Source organism: Battus philenor, unplaced genomic scaffold, assembly GCF_028537555.1.
Source record: "Battus philenor isolate CCGP_79_NKW_IND1 unplaced genomic scaffold, ilBatPhil1.0.hap1 SCAF_9, whole genome shotgun sequence".
NCBI lineage: Eukaryota > Metazoa > Arthropoda > Insecta > Lepidoptera > Papilionidae > Battus > Battus philenor.
Genome location: NW_027181759.1, coordinates 8,770,543 through 8,792,541, shown reverse-complemented (window position 1 = coordinate 8,792,541; position 21,999 = coordinate 8,770,543). Strand labels below are relative to the sequence as shown.

The window sequence follows — 21,999 nt, the reverse complement described above, 5'->3', positions numbered from 1 at the left end:
ATTATCTTACGTCGTTTGGAATTTACAAATATGTAACGATGACTCAAATCACAAATTTTTTTTAAACTTTTTACTCTTTCTCTTATTAAATTTAAATCTTATTTTTTTTTCTTTTTTTTAGTCATTTGGAAGCGAATCATCAATAATTTTTAACACAATAAGAAGCCCGTGAGAAAGCTACCATCAGCTCAGAGTGCTGATATACTGAGAAAAGCCGGTAAGATTCTTAACAATTGCGCTTTTTTCATCAAATTGAACAATTTTTGTAGTATACAATATAATATTAATCCTGCAAATGAGTCACCAAAACAAGTTCTATACATTTCAATCAACTAAAAACTCTCGATCGCTATTATAACATATAATTAACAATAAACTTTCGTTTAAAGCAATTGTTTGCTAAATTGTCCACATTATTACTTATTAAATAATATAGAAACTGTTTTAAGATATGTTTTAATAATTTAAATACATTGTACATAATAAATTAAAAATCATCATGAGTTTATTAAAAAAATAGCTAGGTGATTAACCTATCGTTTGTGTTCTATCTCTTATAGATGTTAATGGCCAATTTTAGCCGAACCTGTATCAGCACATTGCTTAGTTAGGTTTTGTAAAAAAAATACCTCATAGCGAAACATAATAATGTTTCTTTCCCTATAGCTAGATGGTTGATATTAAGGTCACGATGATACCAATCTAGAATAGCTTTGCAGAAAACGATCTATTCTAATAACTTCTGACAATAAGAAATCTGCAAAGACATACAGTAAACAATGTTTAATTTTAATATGTAATACTCCAAATTTTGAAAACCCTTTTCTTACTATATCATATCATTACGTCATTTATTATTTTTGAAACATTGATTTTTGCATAATATGTGCTATATAACCATTAATAGTAAATATGATATGTATTCACCCCGTTCAAGCTTTTACATTTATAACCATTCACCCTGTACGTTATTTTTTTTAAATAAATTTGAAATTGCCTATTTATGTTATTTGTGTTTATTTTATTTATCTGTGTTGATTTTGTAGATAGGTTAAAAGGTTAAAAAGTAAAACGCTGCAATTTATTTTGATATCGAGCTAAATGAAGTTTAATAAAAGAAATGTGTTATGTTACATTGACACGAATTTTTCTGTTGCGGTTAAAAATGTAGGACATATTTATATGATATGTTTTAATAAAATTGTAATTTTAAAGTAAAACCGAAATGAATAATTTCGGCAAGGAGTCAAAGCACGGAGCTTTCAATTTCCGGTCTGGTTCCATTTGAAGCAAGCATTAATTTCGTAAAGAGCAGTGAGAGGAAGCAGATACGGTAGGATTTCACGGTATTAATATGTACGAAGTTAATAATATCGTTGAACGTATAGTTTAACTACCTATGCGGTATGATCTACGCTTACGTAATGTAATATGGGATATTCAGCGGTGTCTTTAATTGGGACAACAAATGATTTATTTATTTGAAGAAGGAATTATTATTTTGTACCATAGTTAAGCGTTTAAAAAAATATAGAATTAATATTCTATGAATTTATTTAAATGACTTACATATAGAATACAGAAAATTTCTGAAAAAATTATTATTAATTTACATCTTGCCGCTGTCGCAATCGAAGTGGCAGTGGCGCCGAAATAATATTCGATGAGTCGATGTAATGTATGGTGTTGCGGAAAATCTTACGCAACACATAAATTTAATGTGGAAGAATTAATTAAACGTGTAACGTGATGTTACAATAAATCTTACACGTTACATTCTTTAGATGTGGGTACCGTGACAGAAATCTCAGTCGTAAAAAAGGACTTATTTTAAACATACACACTTAATATAACATTTCACGACCATAAGCAAACACAAAATTCAAACAGTACAAGTACAATGAAAAAAATAAGATTTAATGCACAAGTTGCAAACAAACTGCCCAATCACTCATGATGAGATTATCGTGACAGCAGTTCGGCAACAATTAATTTAACTTAACACATGACACTCATATACCCTCAAGTCTTTTTACTTATATTATGAACATGTATACAGGTTGATTTCTTATAGATGTAAAATCTTTAAAGCGGTGAATGTATGGGTCATTTGTCTGCAAAAAGCTTTAACGCTTTAACACCTATTTTCAAACTCCCTAAATAAAGTGATCACCCTAAAATTATATGTTACATTAATTTATTTTTTCTTTTAAAAAGCGACCGGCCAATTATTTCTGGCAGTACAAAAACTACAGAGAGAGACAACAAACAATATGTAGACAAACAAATTTTAATATGTAGTAATTCAACATTACAACCAGTTTTATTTCTATATTATCGTTACTTTATTTATTATCTGTTAAATTATTTATTTTTCTATAAGGAGTACCTTTCATTAATAGATAGCCAATGAGCTAAACATACATCGTTTTAAAGCTTTTACACCGATAGCTAATCATCCCCTGAATTTCGAGACAACACTTTAGAATCACGTAATTGTTTAAAATTGTTTATTGACTTTTGGCGAATATGAATAATTTATTTATTAATAGGTAGAAGTAGCGACGTACCAACGGCATAACGGGAAATAGCTAATGGTGTGATGAATTCGTTAAGACGATGACGGTTTTGACTAAAATGTATTGGGTCTTATTATGAATAAAAATAAATATTTACTCATTCATCATGGAAAGATCCCTAAAGATAGGTCCACAAGAACAGAAGTAAAATCCTAGTAAGCAGCAACAACAGCTATGATTTTAAAAAAGCCTTCACTGTGTGCACAAATTAACATGCACCAATAGTAAATAAGAATTAGATATAGTGAAGCCTATTAAGAATAATTTATGGCACAAGATACGAGTATACGTATGTACATTAAAATTCCACAGTCAATTTAAGATCTGCCATTGGTGAGATTTAAAAACAACATTTAAAAAATATTGTTGAAAAAAGTATATTATTTTAGAACAGAATACTATACTGATGTTAATGAGTGGAATTATATGTTGTTGGTGCTTACTCAGGAAGCTAATAATTGTCAAGCACTTATTATAAAATTATATTCGTAAATAGCAACTGTTGAGTTTCGCGCCCGCTTCTAAGCAGAACTGCTTTCCGAGCCGGAGGCAGCTTCCTGCAGAACTAACAATGCCGACATTTTATGTTGGTTGACGATTCGAAAGTGCTTGTAACAGCCTATTCGAATAAAAAATATTATCGTTTTGATAACATTTATACTCTCTTACAAAATATACTATTTTCTTAAATAACAAATTCATTACAAAGAGTTAAATATCATTTTAGCTTATTATTTATTGCAAATTTTTTGGTAAAGAGACATTTTCATATATGAAGGCGGATTAAGTCGGATTTACACTTTTAAAAACTCCCACGATGTGAACATCGAAGGATAATCCATTCATCCATGGATAAATCCATCATCAGCTTATTAAAGACCCTGGAAGCTTTTACTCACACATAGCACCAGAAGCGACTGCTGCTCACACTGTTGAAAAAAATCTCCTGTTCTCTTTCCAATTAAAAGAATGCTGGAATCTAGAACACTTTACGCTCTTCCTCCGGCTCTAGGGCTCTTCACATATGAATTAAAGATAGATATAAAAACTAGATATAGTGTCGACTCAACAGTAGATAAATTAGGTGTCCATAAGGATTAAGATTAATCGCTGGTTTGATTGAAAACCACAGCTGGGGTTTATACGTATTGACATTAATGTACATAAAACGTAAGGATAATATACCCTCGTTTGCTTTACTTGAATTTCCGCACATAATACAGTGACCAATAATAGTGATAAATAATTCCGTTTTCTCCCAAAAAGTTCAGAATTTTCTAAGAAGAGGTAAACATGTATAAAATATAATACATATCGTAAAACATGTTTATTCATATTGTTGTATTTTTGTATATTTATTTTTGCCTGTCAAAAATACCGTAAGATATTGAACACGAAGTAAAAGGCTTTTTCCGTCAATATTTTATTTGTTATGCTTCACTGAGAACCTGATAAAAGGGTGGAGTGAATGGCCTCGGATGAAACATATTAAATAATATTGTAACAAAAATAACAATTGAAAATAACTAAATTGTTAGGTTTACATATTAAATAAATCTGCTTTATTTTGGAAGTAATTTAAAATAAAAGAAATTTGGCAAAAAAATCTATAAATATCACGGCTGGATGGATATAGCTCGGTTGTAAAACGCCGATGATGCCACTACTTTTCTTCCACGAAATTCATCAACAATAGACCCCTTTACAAAGTACAAATGATAGGTAATGATTTACTTTGTAAATAGCGAACATATAAATAATCACGAGTTAAAGTGAATGCAGGAAAATTGTAACATAAATTTTACTCTCCATTTCATTAATCAGAGTGTAAAAGCTGCTATTTGCTGACTATCCGATACTCACAATGCAATTTATTTCAATCAGGGCTTAACGATGTGAAAGATGTAAATTGTCACTGAAATAAAAAACCAGTCTGCTTTCAGTTTTCAAGTCGAATATCTGGCATTTATTATTGAGAATATTTGGAGCAAGTTTAAAAATATTTACATCAATTTAAAGTTAAAAAAGTATGAATAAATCTTAGCAACCAAAGCGTCAAATGATGAGCGAATATATTGTCGTCAGAATAAGAATGTTAGAAGTGCCCAGTTTGATAGAAACTAAAATTATATCAAGTCTATAATGGCAGCCCCTTAGTTTAAAGCTACAAACACGCTCTGTACTTAGAAGTCTTCATCAAACTTAGAGAGTTTTTTTGTGTTCACTTTCACAAAGTCTATATTTATAACATAAAAGGAAATTTATTTCCAAGCCTTATAATCACATATTTTTTACTTTATATTAGGATTTTTCATAGTTTTCAGTTTAATAACTTTTAAATTCATCACATGATAATTCAGAGATACATGTGAATGTACACATTTTTCCACAAAAGATTTGCAAATTTTATGAAGTCTGGAGAAAGGTACAACAAACCTCTCTTTGTTTTTAATGTTCATTTGTTACCGTCGATGACAAATTTTTAAACTTGATAATTTTAAAAAAAACCTTGAACTATATTTTGTTTTTGTATGGGTAATAATAATGTGATCCTCAAGACATGAAGTCATATATAAATAATGCTATTTTTTGGTCGCTTTAATTTACTGAAATCAATCTCAAATTGTTTTCTATTTATATTTTGATTTTCCTTTTGCGCACTGGACACTAACCAATTACAACCGCGTAATAAATGAAGATCACGTTTTCATTTTAAATTCAAACTAAAGTATTTAAAAAGGTTTGTAGAAACATTGTTCAATTTAAAAATAAATAAAATGGTTGTTGTGTAAGTTTTATTCCAAAATTATTGACCTTTCATAAAACGATTGAAAGCGTGGACGTCGATAATAGCATTACGTTAAAAGCGCTTTACGCTTCCCCATGCTGTAGTGCAAAGCACTTAAGTTAAAAAATAAATGTACTGTATTATGTTTAAAAACAAGTAACCTCTTACTTCGCGCTAACCTAATATATTAACATGATCTACATTTAATTTTTGTTGCATCTTTTTACGTTTAATGTAATTTTACTTTTTAATTGAAGTGATATTGGGCAGATCACAGCCTGCAGTGCATATGGCCACTGAGTCCTTAAGATCCAAGAATGGAGATCACAGACCGGTAAGCGGGAATCATTTCGAACGGATTTTAAGCTTGCATTTGCAAACATTTCATCGTAGCTTTCATTTCTCAGGGAAAAATAAAACAAAGAGGATAACAAATTGTCTTCCATTCAAATATTATATTGACTAATATAGTCCAGATAACTTTTTTTGACTAATATAATAATCCAGAACTTATACTATATTAATAAAGTATAAGTTCTGGATTTTGTCATCATTATTTTATTAATTAACATAAATTTGTTATTCGGACAATACAACCTCTTTTCATTAATTAGTGTACAATACGTAGGATCGTAAAATATATTCCTATCTAAATAATACACTATCTATATTGCAGGGTGCTGTACCCAGTTATTCGATTAAAGGTTCTACCCCGCCGGCCTTTCCCTTATATTAAAAAGAGGATAAAGTATCATGGATAGTTTTTTCTTATTTTCTTATTTTTAGTTTTATGTATATTTGGTATGAAACATTGTTTAAAATATACTTATTCGTTTTATCACTGTAATATTACCGATATAATTAAAATACCAAAACGGAATTATAACTAAAAGAATTTATTAGAAATAAATATTAAAGGTAACTATTATTAGTAAATTCCGTTTGTCGATGCAGCTTCAGTCTTCAATGCTATGGGCAATGATCTCTTGTATTTCATTATTAGTAAGGTTTCTTTTCTCAAAAGGAAAGTATGGATGCGGATACCACTTAGCAGGTGTTCGAAGTCTATAATTCTGGTTAAAACGTGATAACTCCATAACCTCTTCACCGGTTAAAGAGAAATCAAGAATATCTATATTTTGTTTAATGCGTTCTTTATTCGTAGATCTAGGAATGGCCACCATTTTTCGGTCCAACTAGAACAAAAAGAAATCCTAAACGTATTTTTCTTATATCGCTGTCCAATTACTAGTGTGGCGAATAGCTACATACTCAAGAAAATATTGTTTAATATTTATAGCGGCAACATTTAGTTAAGTCAGGAATGGGGTAGGACAACCGGAAAGGAAGGGGAAATGACAGATGGTGATGCAACAATGTCGAACACATAAAACTTCACACTACACAGTTATAAGTTTATATTCTTTTCGTTTCTAATCTTCTTCGAAATTAATTCCTTTGTCATCGTCTTCATTTCAGCCGCAGGAAATCAACTACTGGACATTGGCCTCCCCCATAAACTTCATATAGAACCCATTGTAAGCGGCCAGCATCCAGTGTCTTCCGATAACCTTAACATAAATGTCAGAGTACCAGGGTGGACGTCTTACGCTTTGCTTGTGGGTCCGTGGTCTCCGCTGCATGTCGTGAAGGCTCCAGTGGATCTGTTCTATGTGGTCTGCACAATTCAACTTGCCAATCCGCTACGTTATACTGGTTCCAATTACTTTCGTGCACCCACCGATCTTATAATTGCTGATTTATCATAGAGTATATTGTAATTCGTAGAGAAATTAATTCCTTAAATCAACGTAAATATTTGTGTACATGACTTACCAAATATCGAAGTAATATCTGTGGTACTGTTTTATTGTATTTGGTTGCTATAGTTTGTAAGCGTGGATGATCAGCTCGTGGTGGTGGAGCATCTTGTTTACGTCCGAGAATTGCTCCGAAGGGGCTGTATGCCATCACAATGACATCATGATCGCGACACCATTCAATTAATTCGTCTTGAGTAATTGTTGGGTTGACCTTTTGAAATAATCACTAGTATTATTATTAAAATAAAATATTGGAATTATCTTTAACAGAAAATATTTGGTCTGTGTTACTTTCTTACCTCGATTTGCAAAACGGCCGGTTTTATGTCACTATGATCCCATAGACGTTGCATCTGGCTAATGTTAAAATTTGAGACACCAATTGATTTGGTAAGATTTAAATTATAAGCGTCTTCCATCCCTTTCCAGGTCACAAGATAGTCAGTCAAACTGATACTACCATCTTTCTTTGAAAACACCAAATAAAAACCATTCAAAATACATCCTTTTAACACTGCGACTTAATATAAACAGAATTACAATTCAGAAAAATAAACTCAAATTAAAAAGTAATAATGGACTTTTATAATGAATTGCAAAATACTCCTCAGAAGTAATAAAAGTAAATGAAAACTTTGATCAAAGCCGAAACTTAATAAAAAAAATTCGGCGACAATTTTCTTTTATATTAAAATGTTAATAATATATTTACGTGGTATGATTGTTGTTTCAATTTATTTATTAAATCAATTTGGAAATGAAAACTCTTCTGAACAGTAAAATATGCAAATTTAGTGATTAATTGCTACAAACATTATAAATTAAGCGTGATTAAATATGGGTCGTAACATTTAGAATATACTTACCTTATAGGCCATTGGATAATGCATTAAATACAAATCTACGTAGTCTAATTGGAGTTCTTCTAGTGACCTAATTAATGCCGGTATCACTTCTTCTCTTTCATGAGCGTCGTTCCATAACTAAATAAAAATATAATTAATGAAACACCTTTTCCAGTTTAAATAAAGAAAGTAACCAACCATTTTGTAAATTACATAGATGCAAAAGGTAATGAGCAACTGGCTCCGGTAATGCTGAGTAATAACCATTAGCGTAGTTAACCTGAGCCAGCCAAAAATACTTAATTTTGTCGTTATGACACAACACTCATTGGATCTCTATCCAGTTAAAAATAAGAGCTACATTTAATATTAAATTTTAATGTAACTAACCTAATTATTGTAAATTAGTTTTAAATTAAAATACTGTTACATCGCATACTTGCGGGCTTTATATCGGCAATGTTCTGCAGTGTACCGATATCCGACAAAAACAACAGATTAAGTTGATGATTGGCACTCTTAAGCACCTTTGAATTGGAGCATCGGACGGACAGACAAAGCAGTCTAAGACTAAATCATTACCGTCATCATTTCAGTTGTAGGACGTTCACGGCTGGACTCTAGCTTTCGCATGTAGATAGGCAGTGAAATGCTTCTCTCACTTCACGCCTCGTAGCAAGCTGACTGTTTATCAGCTGACCGCGGTGCCCTTAAGAATCTGAAAGGGTGACCACGGACCGGCAACCGCAGCGTAAAACATACGCCGAACAGCGGACAACACGGTTGTTGGAAGTCTATGGGGTAGGCGTATTAGGTGAATATCACCTTAAATTTTACTATTTGACAAGATTAAATATTTATTACTCACTTTGGTAGTAATGTAGATATCTTGGCGATTATTTTCTGAGGCATTCAAAAAATTACGCACACCTAAACCAACTTCATCTTCCACACGATACAAGGTGGCCGTGTCGATATGCCTATACCCAGCCTCTAGAGCCCATTGTACGGCATTAGCCAAAGAATGGTTAACTGGCAACACACGCGTTCCCTAAGTTAGTTAACAACGTTAATTAACTTATTGAATACTATATATTAAAGAAACAAAAGCAATAAGAAAATAAAAGCAAATAATAAAACTCACATCAGGCAGGTGCCCTAAGCTGGTACCCAAAGCAACAGCCGGAATTTCATTGCCGTCGTTTAAAGAGAATGTTAAAGTTGCCGAGAGAACCTGTTATACAAGAGATAATTAAATTGCACTATGACGATTACAATTTTTAGCAACAAAATCTTGCTAAATATTCCTTAAAGTATACTATTGGGATTTTATAACAACATAAGACGTACGTTGCTCTAGTTGAAGGAAATCAAGATAACTTACCCGCTCGTAGTTTAACGAAGCAAACAGTGTTATGCAAACAAACAAACTGGCAGCGTCCATGTTCCGAGATAATCTGCGCCAAACTAACTCTATCAATTTACCACATGTTAGTTATAAGCTTATCGGATAAATTGTGTTTATACCAATTATTGAACTACGAATACTCCGCAGATACGCCATCCGCCCTAATATTATGATTACATTTTACCAACACGTGTTAGTTTACTAAAACGATTTTCACTAGAAATTATATGTTAATCAATATATTAACCAAATACGATATAATTGTAAAATGCCAAACGATCTTTTATTGTATTATTACTTGTACATAGTTCTGTACACACACTACATATGTGCTTCTAAAAAAGACAATTTTGCAAATAAAAAAAATATTAATAACCACTAGGTATCCTCCGCCATCGTCGCGAGATTAGTATTACCTTTTGTGAGTGTTATTTCATTAAATCCATTCACGGTAATTTTTAACAGTCCCAGGCTATATGTAGTTTAAAAATATGAAACTGTTATATCTGACCTCTACTAGGAAAACGTAATATACCCACAAAGTTTCAAATCAATGGCTATACAGATATCGCGATTCAAAGGGTGAAGATATAACAAGCCAAGATAGTCGCCGGAACTTACTAGAGTAGTGCAAGAGGGCCATAGAAATAATTATAAAGAGAAATAAACAGGCTGAGTAAGAAAATTTATATAGGACCTGTAGTTATTCGTTGAGGGAAAGCGGCATAAGTGAGATGAGGTATGAAAGGAATACAAAGAATGAAGTGAAATGCAAGAATCTGTGACGAACAAAAGAGGAATGAATGGATGACGTTAAGATGGAAGAAAGAAGAGTATAGAAATAAGAAATTTAAATAAATTATGATTGTAACTGTTATTTCTCTGTACCCAAGCGTATGAATTTAAATGAAAAGTATGTATAGTTCATTTTCTGTCAATTAATGTCTGCTACACTGTATCCAAAAATCAATGGTTATAGAAATAATATATAACGTAATGATATAGAGTTATTAAAAGCTTTACCAAAATTGGCATTAAATATTAAAATTTATATTTTTACGCTATGTGTTGTACCTCTACAGACTTTGTACTGACAGAAGTTATTGACCTGTCATTTTATTATAGAAAATAATTAATTAAACTTATTTCAGAGTGTTCGCGTAGATATCTAACATGTTATTTCTATATAATAGAACATGCTCTTTGCTCGTTGGCATTTACAGCTCTACTAAACTTAGTTGGAATAGTGCTAAAGGCGCTTAACCTAGGCCTCTTTACGTTAAATACGCTCCAAAACTTCCACAGAAACCAAGGCTTGGATCGATGCATTTATTTCACGGGATTGCCGACACAAGACTCTCGTTCGGGTGCTGCGATTTGAAAGCAATACTCCACTATACTCTACACGTTTTTCGCCAAAAATAGGCGTAATATGCGCTTAGATGCTAATTGCAAAAAAAAATCTATAAATAATTTTATTTAAGCACATTTCTATAACGATGAAGTTTCCCAAATAAATAGAAAGTATGAGAGATGTTAAGTTTTTCTAGTAGCTAGTATAAAATAAAAAATAATTACCTAAAAGTTGTTGACAATAATTAAATATAATCAATTTTCATTTTCCATCTTATCATTAACGCATAAAATTATTTATTTAAAACTAAAACACAAAAGCCACGTGAACGAAAATTTCTTATCAAAATAAGTGTAACACGGTAGATTTATCTGTTATATGCGTAACATAGATATATACATTACATTAATACATACATTTAGGTAACCAAAACTTCACATATATATACCTTGTTTTAACTTCAACATTAACAGCTCCTCAGCCAACCGCCGGTTGTAAAACAAGAAATTACCGCGCATGTTTTTATCCCTACTTATGTAAACAGATAACAGCCGCTGCCCGAGTTTTATGTAGCTCTTAGGTCCCTAGCGTAACATAATAGACTAACCTCTACCGTACACAGAGCAACAAATTTTTAAATGAATCATAAAATTGTAACTCGACTCACACACATAATTCTGACACTGTTATCTCTTTGAATTATTCTTCTATTTTATTTTTATAGCCAGAATTAAAAATGGAATCAGGCGTTACCTCGCGGAAGTCCATCCTAAGTAAGAAAAGGACCAATATTTAGCCACTTCCGCACATGCAGTGTTAGTCGTGCAATGAAATGCACCGCCCGCCAGCCCGCTGATAAATGCGTATGCGGCAAACAATGCCAAACACAGAGTCGGTACACACTAATCGGTGTAACATAACTCCTGAAGATGCCCCGTGGAGGGGTGAAACACGTGTTGAGTAATTTGGCGGTGGCGGTTGTGTGATTCGCATTGTTTGCCGCATTGCACGACTAACACTGCATGTGCGGAAGTGGCTAAATATTGGTCCTTTTCTTACTTTTATAGCCAGAAAGTCTTTCATGCATTCCATCCGACGGACTACGGCCACATGGTATTTATAAATACCTATCACCAAAACTTTTGCGCTAAGGTACTTTGAACGGTGCTGCTCGAAATGGTCAAGTCATAAAGGCTTCGAGCGACGACTTTAAGTAGATCTTACACGTTATAATAAACAGAGCGTGGAATTGTCATATGCGGCACGTCATAAACTGCTTGTTCCGGATCACCCCGAATCTGCCGCCAAGACTTATGTTATCGGTTAAAATAAGATACCTCTTCCGATGTCCACGTCTACGGCAATGAATGAGAAGCTGAATTAGATGTTACGACTCCTAATCTAACGTTTAAGCAACAAACATTGGTCGATTAAAATAGTTTATCTGTATTCAATAACATTAATCAAAAACGTCACTTACTTTAGTAAGATGGCTAAGATAAACTGCCTATATAAATAACCATACAGTCGTAATACTAACGCATAGAATAGGCTCCCAGTCCCAGGCAGATTCCCTGTTACTGGCGGATGTAGCAGCCAAATTAACAGAGGCTGTATGCAGGTCGCTTCCAACAGGTCTTATAAGAAATCTCCGGGGAAGCTTCTTCAATCTTCGTGCAATGCGCGTTAATGTCATAACAATATTTTATTATAGATTTCGTCTACTCCAAAGATTATTGTTACTAAACAAAAAAATCTTTAACATTTTTCATACCAAGCGTACCAGTATATTAAGATGTTATGTGAATTTAAGACTCTTGTTTAAGAAAGTTTTTAAGTTTTAAAGGTGTAAGTTACATCGCGAAAGTTATTAGTTCTGGCTGCGCTGCAAAACTTTTGTGGCTATAACCTGTAAAAAAATTACATTTAAATGAAACAACTATATACCACCTATACCTATACAGCAACTATATACAACTATATTCCATGCATTTTTTCCACGAGCTAGTATAAGAGTAGTAGAAGTTACGTGTATTAACCTTCTCGTTCTATATAAACTATGGTTTCGGTTTATAAGTTTTATCTTTAACGATAAAAAACCGACTTCTCCCACAACTTTTTATGAAATTATATCCATATTATATAACAGCCGTTGCGAAGTCATGCAGAGGTTTCATAAAAATACTATTCGATTATATAACTCGAGCTTTAAACTTCAAGACATCTGAATATAGAACCCCTGTGTATATAAAAAATATTTTTAATAACAAGGTTATATTTTTTATCAATATGTTAATAATATTTTTTATTCGAGACACCCTTGTATGATTTATCAATCTCGCTCCAATACCAAATTGTTTTCAAAATGTTTTAAGTTTTTATTATAGATTATTTAGATTACTAGTTTAACAGTTAAGAATTAAAATATTCCGGAGCAATTTTCGACTTTAATTTTTTAAATCCACAGATAGTCGCTTATCATGCCATTAACACTAAAGAGGAAATGGCCATTCAAAACGTTTGCATATACATACTATAAAATGTAGATTGCTTTTTCAAGAGATAGTCATGTCATTGATCTAAAAGTGGCCAATTATTTTCGTTCTTATTTTAGAAAGCCTTAGAGATACGTCATGAATCTCGCTATAAGATTTGAGGCTTGCTCCAAATTTTATAATTTGAACAAGTTACTAACTTTAACTTCTAAAATTTCAATCACCGTGCTATAAGTTCAAGAGAAGGATACACAAATGTTAATTTCTTCGGTACAAATCCACGCTAAGACACTTAAAATAAGCAGAAATGTAGTTAAAATTTTATACACAGTTTAAAAATAAATTACTGTCATTTCAGGTATCTCAAATAAGACACAACACAAAGTCAATCTTACTTTATTATACAAAAAGACCAGTTCCAACTTTGACAAATCATTTTATTTACGAATTAAATATAACTTCCTCATCTCTAAAATAGACATCACAGATAAAAATATAGACACAAAAAATATTCTTTGCCACTAATTTTTTGATAACCTACATTATCGCTTCTTCTACCAATTCATAGTGGTCAACCAAAAACGTTTTTTAAGGAAGAGACGTCAAAAATAAATCAGCACAAATATACACAACAGATAATAAATAATTGCAACAGATAATAAATAATATTATAAAACTTTACTTATTTCTTTGTAGTGCTAACTATCAATCTTGATATATAACGATTCAATACGTACAACCATTTATAAAGGTAAGCTTTAAAGTCAATTAATAATACAAGTAACGTTACAAATACTTAATATTACTACTAGGAATCGAGCAGTCAGATTAAAAAAAATAATTGAACGTTCTGGTGTTACGCGGCCATAGTTCTTAACTGTAAAGAATAATTTTTATACATAAATTATTGCATTTTGATATCCGATAAATGCAGAGAATGATATGTGCAACAATAAATACTAGTAACTATGGTTCATTTTACAGAATAAACGACCTTTTTGGTAAGAACAATAATTAACTAACATTTGTAGTTGCGTAATTATAAAACAAATATAAATAAAAATTATAAAAAATAACTTAAAATATATATAAAAAATTACATCCAGCTTTTATTTAACATGCATTTTGTAAGAATGTCGGGTATTAAAATTTCGGAAAACATAGCACTAATAAAACTAATCTAATCGACAAGACTAGAAAACATAAATGTGAAATATTGGGTGGGCCATAGTAAATTTCATTTTTGTTTTTTAGAAACTTCTTGCAACCAAATCTACAAGAGCTCAATTAGTTCAACCACATAACTTCGACAGAACATGGTTAGTATGAAGGTTATACAAGAAATATGACGAGTCATATCTAAGAAGGGTGGGTGATATTAATTTATTTGCAAAAGAGAACTTTGTTATGGCCCATCCTTTATATCTAAATTAACAATTCAAAAAAAGAACTAATAAAAACATCTTTTGTTTTAATTTGTCTTTGATAAGATCAATATTTTATTGAATAAATGCTATGGATATGTACATATTTTAATAGTAACACTAAAGATTCATTTACATACAGGATACGGACTTGACAACAAGAGCTAAGCAATCTTTTATAGTCGATAAATAAATACCTACTCGCCTGTGCATTTACTTTATTGATTCAATTCAATATTTTTATATTTACATTTTATAATGCAACAGTTTATATTTACATACATTTAAATGAATTGATGTAAATTTAAATTCGAAGAAAAATAAAGAGAAAGTAAATTATCTAAAGAGAAATACTGTTATTGATGCATCGAAATAGTGAGATAAAAATATGAACATATAATATTGTAAAACTATTATGAAGAAGTAATCATCATAAATATTTTATTTTATATAAGTAATACTGCCGAGGTTAATACTTGAGCAATAGTTGCAAATTACATATATTTATGGCACTGTTTGCAATACCTTTTAATTACGTATTTAAGACAAAATATGTTCAGAAACGACAATGAATGGTCCTCTTATTTATAACACGACCTACGTGAAAAATTTATTATAAATTGTTATTGGGGCATATTTTTATTATAAAGTTTAATCGGACTGTTACAAATAGCATTTATCAAAACTTGACGAAAAATCAAAAAACTTGTCTAAAAACCTTATTTCAATAATTTAAACGAATTTCTAAGATAACTTTTACTTATTTCCTTATTTCATTAGGTTTATTTTAACTTTGAGATGCTTTTAAACTATTTTAAAAGCTTCAGCGTAAAAACAGGAAACATCCTAAACCACGTAAATGCCATAAGGTTTATGTCATGAATTAAATGATAAAAAAAAATATTTAATAATTTTATCAAATCAGGAACCATATTATCTTCTATCAACAAAATGTTCAAGAAATATTTTTGTACAACATATAATCTGACACGGTGTTTACCATTTTGTAAATACGAAATATTAAACCATTAAGAAAATACATGTAAAATTAATAATCAATTGTACTTTACTCGCAGCATGGCATAGTGTGATTTGCAACGTAAATTGGTATATATGTAAATTAAAAAGACTTACTATATATGAAAAACTAAACTTTTCATAGAAAACTGAGACAGTTATAATTTTTTAAATCTTTTTGTTCTTATGAATGTAACGGTTTCCTAAACAACAAGAAGGTAATATTTTGTTCAAAATCATGACGCAGGACTGTTACTTATGTCCTCAAAGATTTATTGTTTAAAAAAATATAATTTATACCAAAACTCTAGGCATACGAAGCTCTGTAACTATAGGGAATAAAATAAATACATAATTTAATAGTACAATAATTTAAAAAAAAAACTAAGATTTTTTGTATAAATAAGAAAAGACTTTTTTGTTCAAAACGTTTCCGCTTTTTGCAAACATATACCAATACACATTAAGGTGCGAACCGTAAGGCTAACGGATTCTTGTAATTACATAATTTAATACAAATAATCTCTTACACATCTATTTACGTTAACAAGCAATATTTTTAGTACTTGCACCCTAGCTTATGATTGTTGATTTACAAAATTTTAAATAATTACGTGTAATACTTAACATTAAATATATTATAAACATTATAATTATGGAGATGTAACATGTTCGCAAGCTACTGGAGATAATTAGACATTTACGTACGGGACCGGTTGGCACATACGTCCTTGTCGTCATCAAGTCAGCTGTGGGAACATCCTTTACTGAACATAGGCCTCCTCCATAGATAACAATATGACCAGTTAGAAGTAGCCTACATTCAACGTCTTCCGACGACCTTAACAAGATAATATGTCCGCTCTTTGATTGCCAGTCTTTAGTCTTAACTCGAGAACCTTGAGGCCCCAGCCGCCTTCAGTTCTACGCGCTACGTGACCTGCCCAGTGCCTCTTCAACTCAATAATTCGCTGGGCTATTTGGTTACTTTCGTTAATCAACGGCTCTTCTCACTCTTGGTTCAATACATATTTACTGATATTTATGAACTCTAAATGAAAAAATATATATTTCTGCGCTTACGTCCTTTACACTCAAATACAAAACATAAAGCAAAAGTGAAATTAAAGGGTCTGACAATAAAAAAAAGAATTGTTTGCCTACATTAATAAAAAAATGATTAAGTATATTCCAATACGAAAATCATCATGGGTATTGTCGCTCGATATTAAGTATTTAGCTTGAAGACGTATTTTAGGTCTTAAGTGTTTTCTTACGAAAATCCGTTATATTATAATGTAGCGTTCATATACCTTGAAAATCTTTTTTTATAAATCATTGTTCAAAAATTGACCTTATATAATATAAAATTTCGAGCAATCTAAGCTTGTGAGGGTGTGAAATATCCATAACTGTTTTATCTTCTATGAAAACGATTTTATCAGACAAGACCGCTCAGGCTTAACTCCATTGCCTAAAAATTTTAAATCTCACCAAGTCACATTAAACATTGATAATTGTAATAAAAATAATTGATTGACATATAATCAACTTTATCGCTTTTTTAAATTTGATTTGCCGCATAAGTTAGACTTTATATTCAATTAATAATTAGAATCATCAATGTAATTTTCTGTTACATGATATATTACATCAAAACTAAATACGTTAAAAAATAAAAGTATTTTTTGTTAAATTTAACTCAAAATCTGTTATATATTGATAGGCTTAAATTTTTAATTTTACTTCGAAATTAAACTGAAAAATGGCAAAGTAGCATTTTATCATCAACACTACGATTAGAATTTCATGTTACGACTGTTTTCTCTATGATCTAAGAATACAATTAATAAAAAAGTAATTAATTTTAAATTGCTTGGAATCTGTAATTGTAATAAAAAGCATAAGAACCCAAGTTTTGATATTATCTCCAGTAGCACGCAAAATGTTATCATTATTAACTCTGCAGAAAAGTTATGGTTAATATTATTTATAACAATGACAATAAGTGTACTTTTGGATTTGTACAATTGTAAAGGATCTTTCATATATTAAATTTAGATAGGGCACGTTCTTGAATACTTCTCTTTTTCTGAGTTGACGCGTTGGATGAGTTCGTCGGACCAGCGGTGGGCCGTGCGGTCCACTGTCGACGGCACCGTCAAGCACTGCACCCCGCCGTACTCGCACGCAATCTGATCAAAAGGTGGATAAGTAATCCCTTATTTGGTAATGATACACAAAACTAGGTACAATATTATAGCTTATTCACAGAGTTGGTTATAAGTAAAAGTTACAAAAGAATGAACGTATAACTCATTTACTGTCAATAAATGTATGGTACAACCTATTAAAATCACTTATTTCAGAAATAATAGCTGATGAACAGAATATAGATATAGTAATTCTGTCTGTCTATGTAACATATTTGTGAGTGACTACTTTACGTGGGGTTATTGAAAATATTAATCAAATACGTCGGTATCAAAATAGGTTTCAAACCTTTTTTTGACAAATGGCTAAAAACATTGTTCATGCCTTTAAAACTTTTACACCTATAACCAATTTCCTTGTTTTTGTGCACGGAAGGGGCCCCACGCATAATACTAGTATATAATTCATATACAGCATAGATTTCTTGCGCATATTCCTTTAGTATCATATTACTTGAGTTACTAATTTTCGTGCCTTTTTTTCTTCTTTAGGAATAACAAAAGACTGTAGCAGTTGACAGTTATCAAGTTTGGATCAATAATAAAAAAAACAATAACAATATAACTTTTCCATATCACTAATGAGACCTCTTGTTCCCCCCTATCGTATTTATGGGACAGGGCATTACAATATTATTATTGTTTCAAATAATCTTTTATTTTTTTGCTCATCTTCCATTCGTTGTATGAGCTTTCTTTCTTCGTCTTAAGTTCTACAAATTTTCAAGCTTTCCATACCATACTAATTTTCCATACATGCTTCACCTCATTCCCCAACTATTACAGATTCAGGTATTTATTAGTATTGGCTTACATTTTTGCTTTTCCTATTCAATATCCTTAATCAATATACTTGTTTAATTTCACATTGTATTACAATTATGTGGCGCTCTTTAACGCATGGTGAAATGGCACTCACCCGATAGTGGTGCAGCAGCGCACGGTCAGTAGGCACCCCCACGGATGAGGCGCCTGGCGCAAGTTCCCACACGAAGTGATTGCCGAGCTCAACCGCGTCGCGTGGCCGCAGCGCGTACTTGCTGCGGTTTTTGAGCGCGTGCGGTGCGGCCCAGCGACGAGTCTTGCGCGCCGTCACGAGTGGAGCCGTAGACTCCGTGTCATCCTATCATTCAATCACAAGCTAATTGTAAATTGGTCTCCAAAGGAGTGAATGTTTTGCACACTTCATACCTCATGCAGGTGAAATTTCGTAAAATCCTTTCCTAACTCAACAAAAAAAAAACGGGATGTATATGATAATTGATTATACGTATAAATGTGTTTTTAAGGGACACATGTATACTCATTAACTTTTAATTAATAAATTGTACATCATATCCAAAAATCAATGGTTGTAGAAATAATAAATAGCGTAATGATAACATTGTAAGAAAAAGCATTTTCAAAATTTGATTTACTACATATTAAAATTAAATTGTTTAAGATGTGTCCTTGCAAACTTTATACTAGCAGAAGTAATTGGCCTGTCGCATTCGAACAGAAAAAAAATAATGTAACGTATTTTATAGTGATCATTTTATACAGAATGAATGAAAGTAGGTAAAACTTTAAATCTTTTTGGTCAAAAACTTTTATTCACCCCTTCATAGCTTTTATTACACCCTTTCCAATCATTTTGTATAATTGTTTTGTAGGTGCCTTTTCTTCCCGTTAACCTTTTAAATTTCCTATTTTAATATTATTTACTTTTTCGTTAGCGAGGAAAATAAAAGCCACGCGGGCTCTCACTGCTTAAATGGAGTTTTTAGATTGTACGGGTTTGAGGATAGCAGGAGGTTGAGTAGGCCTAGCATCTTTTAATGTGGCGAAGTTCATGAGTTTCCGGAGAAGCCTTGACTCGGGCCGCTACACTTTACAATTTCAACAGATTGAGTAGCCGCCGAGCTCTTAGATCGCTTCAGTGAACGCTCCGTGGAGTAACTAAGCTCAATGACCCCCTCGATGGGACCGCGGTTTGGGTGCTTAGTAAAGTCGAGTAAATGGTAGGTAGTAAGTACAGTTGGTCAATTTTATGTAACTGGTAATATATATCTATTAAATATAAACGTTTTCTTTATTTTTTCCTATGATATCACTGCAAGGAAATTACGTAAGCTATAATTCATTGAACTTACCATAGATTTGTTGGCGTCTTATTTTATTACTATTTAGAGAGCTGTGTAATGTTGCTTTTTTATTAATTTTTAGCATTTAGATATAAGATAGCATAATTATGACTAGTTCGCCTATAATAGACAAACATATAATTTGTACTTCGTTAAATTAACTTATGTAAACTTATATTACGCTTGCGGTTGGTGTTCCTATTTGAAATAAATAAACATCACGAAGCGTTACTTATTGTTAAATAAAATATTTAAAATTCTAGAGTACCTCCCAGCGTAAATAGAAGAAAGCGTTTCTGAAGAGGAAGGCGGAGGGCGCTTTGGAGGGCGGATTGTAGGCGGCTCGGAGTGCAGTCAGCAGGGCAGAGAGGGTCCGCTCCCTACGCGGCACCACCACCTCGTCCACGTCGATCACCAGTAACCAACCGGCCGATGACATCGCACGGTACAGGCAGTCGTTGAATGCGGCAAATTGACCCTCCGTTCTGGAATTAATTAATTGCAACTTGTAGGACGAATGCTAGGTTTTTCTAGGCTTCATAAAATTAGTAGTTTTTACAGCAACCCTATATAGTATTAGTTATTACACTCCAATGAAATGTTTTAAAATTATCATGTAATAAATTAAAGAAACTCATCATACAGAAACTTGTAAAACATCTTATTTTAGTGTCAAGGAATTTTTAAGTTATATAAAGCTTGGCAATGACTACTATTATATTAAGGATATTGTAAAAGTGACCACAAGAAAACCCGTCTGAGTTTGTTGTGGACTTCTCTCAAATTAGGGTACGTTATGAACCCTCGTGCCTTTAAGATGAAGTATGCTCATAAAATGAAGTTCTATATCAGGGGTAACCAGGGGTGGCGTGTTTAATGGTCGAATTATTACAATATTTCAATTATAATATGCGAGCTCCTAGGAAATCGAAACAAATAACTGGTGTGAATAATTATTATTATTATTCCACCACAGAATTAGCGAAATGCAAATACCGACCATGTTTATCCGGCATCTTAAGTAATATTAGGAGTGCTATCATTTATGTGGGCCATTTTATCTAACTTCAATACACGTATTTTGTACTTTTGTTTAAATAATTTCTGTATGATTTTTGTAAAAATAAAATCATTTGCATGTTTGTATATGCGTATTTAATCAGCTCTCAAAAAATTTCAAATTTCGAAAAATGGCTCTCAAAGAACTTGCCCATCCCTGTTCTATATTAGAGTTCATTCTGTACATGTCAAATTGGGCTATTCTGGCATTCTTCCCGTGACGTACAAGTGGTCTCTATAAATGACCCCATGTATATGTGTATTGCAGATGTTCACATAATGATTGCCTTAAAAACCGTGCTGAAGAAAAATACCGTTTGTCAGACGCTATTTTGTGAAGAAAAATTTAGTCTGCTAAGTTTTATTCGTAAAGTTCAACCTTTTGATCCTATCTATATATTTATTTATTTGATAAATAAATAAAAATCATCCAGGTTACTCAAGACGATACCAATACAAAATATATAATGTTACTAAGGTTACACGAAACAAAATTGTACTTATTATTAAGAAGAGCCTAAAAGAGGCAGTTCGCGCAATGACTTTTACATTACTGTAACAATAAATTAAATTATGCATATAATAATAAAAAATATTTATGAAAAAAGATGTATTTATTTAATAGGACATTGGCCTCCCCCAAAGATCGCGACAATGACCAGTCCATAATCATAATAATATTTAATAAGTGTTATTAAATATTTGTAAGAATATAGAAAATTATACTATAGTTTAATAAAGCATTTATATGAATAACATCATAATTATAATATTTTTCGTTTCAAATTTGCAAATGTTATTTTTTTTAAATCGTATACATTAGATTATATAATACAATATTCACCATATATAAGAACACACATACATG

General features: G+C 31.6%; 2 protein-coding genes across 2 annotated transcripts in view; both read right to left on the bottom strand.

Annotated features, from left to right (window-relative positions):
* Positions 1 to 6,304: 6,304 nt before the first annotated feature.
* On the bottom strand, positions 6,305 to 9,486 carry LOC137932233 (aldo-keto reductase AKR2E4-like). The gene is made up of 7 exons (XM_068775835.1): positions 9,420 to 9,486; positions 9,180 to 9,269; positions 8,904 to 9,086; positions 8,057 to 8,173; positions 7,490 to 7,657; positions 7,204 to 7,401; positions 6,305 to 6,563 (listed from the first exon to the last, which is right to left on the bottom strand). The coding sequence occupies exons 1-7, from the start codon at positions 9,477 to 9,479 to the stop codon at positions 6,324 to 6,326; spliced, it is 1,056 nt and encodes a 351-aa protein (XP_068631936.1). The 5' UTR covers positions 9,480 to 9,486; the 3' UTR covers positions 6,305 to 6,323.
* Positions 9,487 to 17,716: 8,230 nt separating this feature from the next.
* LOC137932420 (uncharacterized) overlaps positions 17,717 to 21,999 on the bottom strand; it is a 53,103-nt gene continuing 48,820 nt past the window's right edge. Inside the window, exons 6-8 of the mRNA XM_068776031.1 lie at positions 20,341 to 20,557; positions 18,866 to 19,069; positions 17,717 to 17,928 (exon numbers count right to left, since the gene is read on the bottom strand). Coding sequence (XP_068632132.1) covers positions 17,791 to 17,928; positions 18,866 to 19,069; positions 20,341 to 20,557 — 559 coding nt within the window. The 3' untranslated portion in view covers positions 17,717 to 17,790. The remainder of the gene's footprint in view (positions 17,929 to 18,865; positions 19,070 to 20,340; positions 20,558 to 21,999) is intronic.

Coding starts and splice junctions, on each gene's coding strand:
- LOC137932233 (XM_068775835.1), bottom strand. CDS start 9,479: ATGGACGCTGCCAGTTTGTTTGTTTGCATAACACTGTTTGCTTCGTTA. Junction 9,087..9,179: donor GCTTAGGGCACCTGCCTGAT/GTGAGTTTTATT, acceptor TAACTAACTTAG/GGAACGCGTGTGTTGCCAGT. Junction 7,658..8,056: donor ATTATCCAATGGCCTATAAG/GTAAGTATATTC, acceptor GTGTTTTCAAAG/AAAGATGGTAGTATCAGTTT.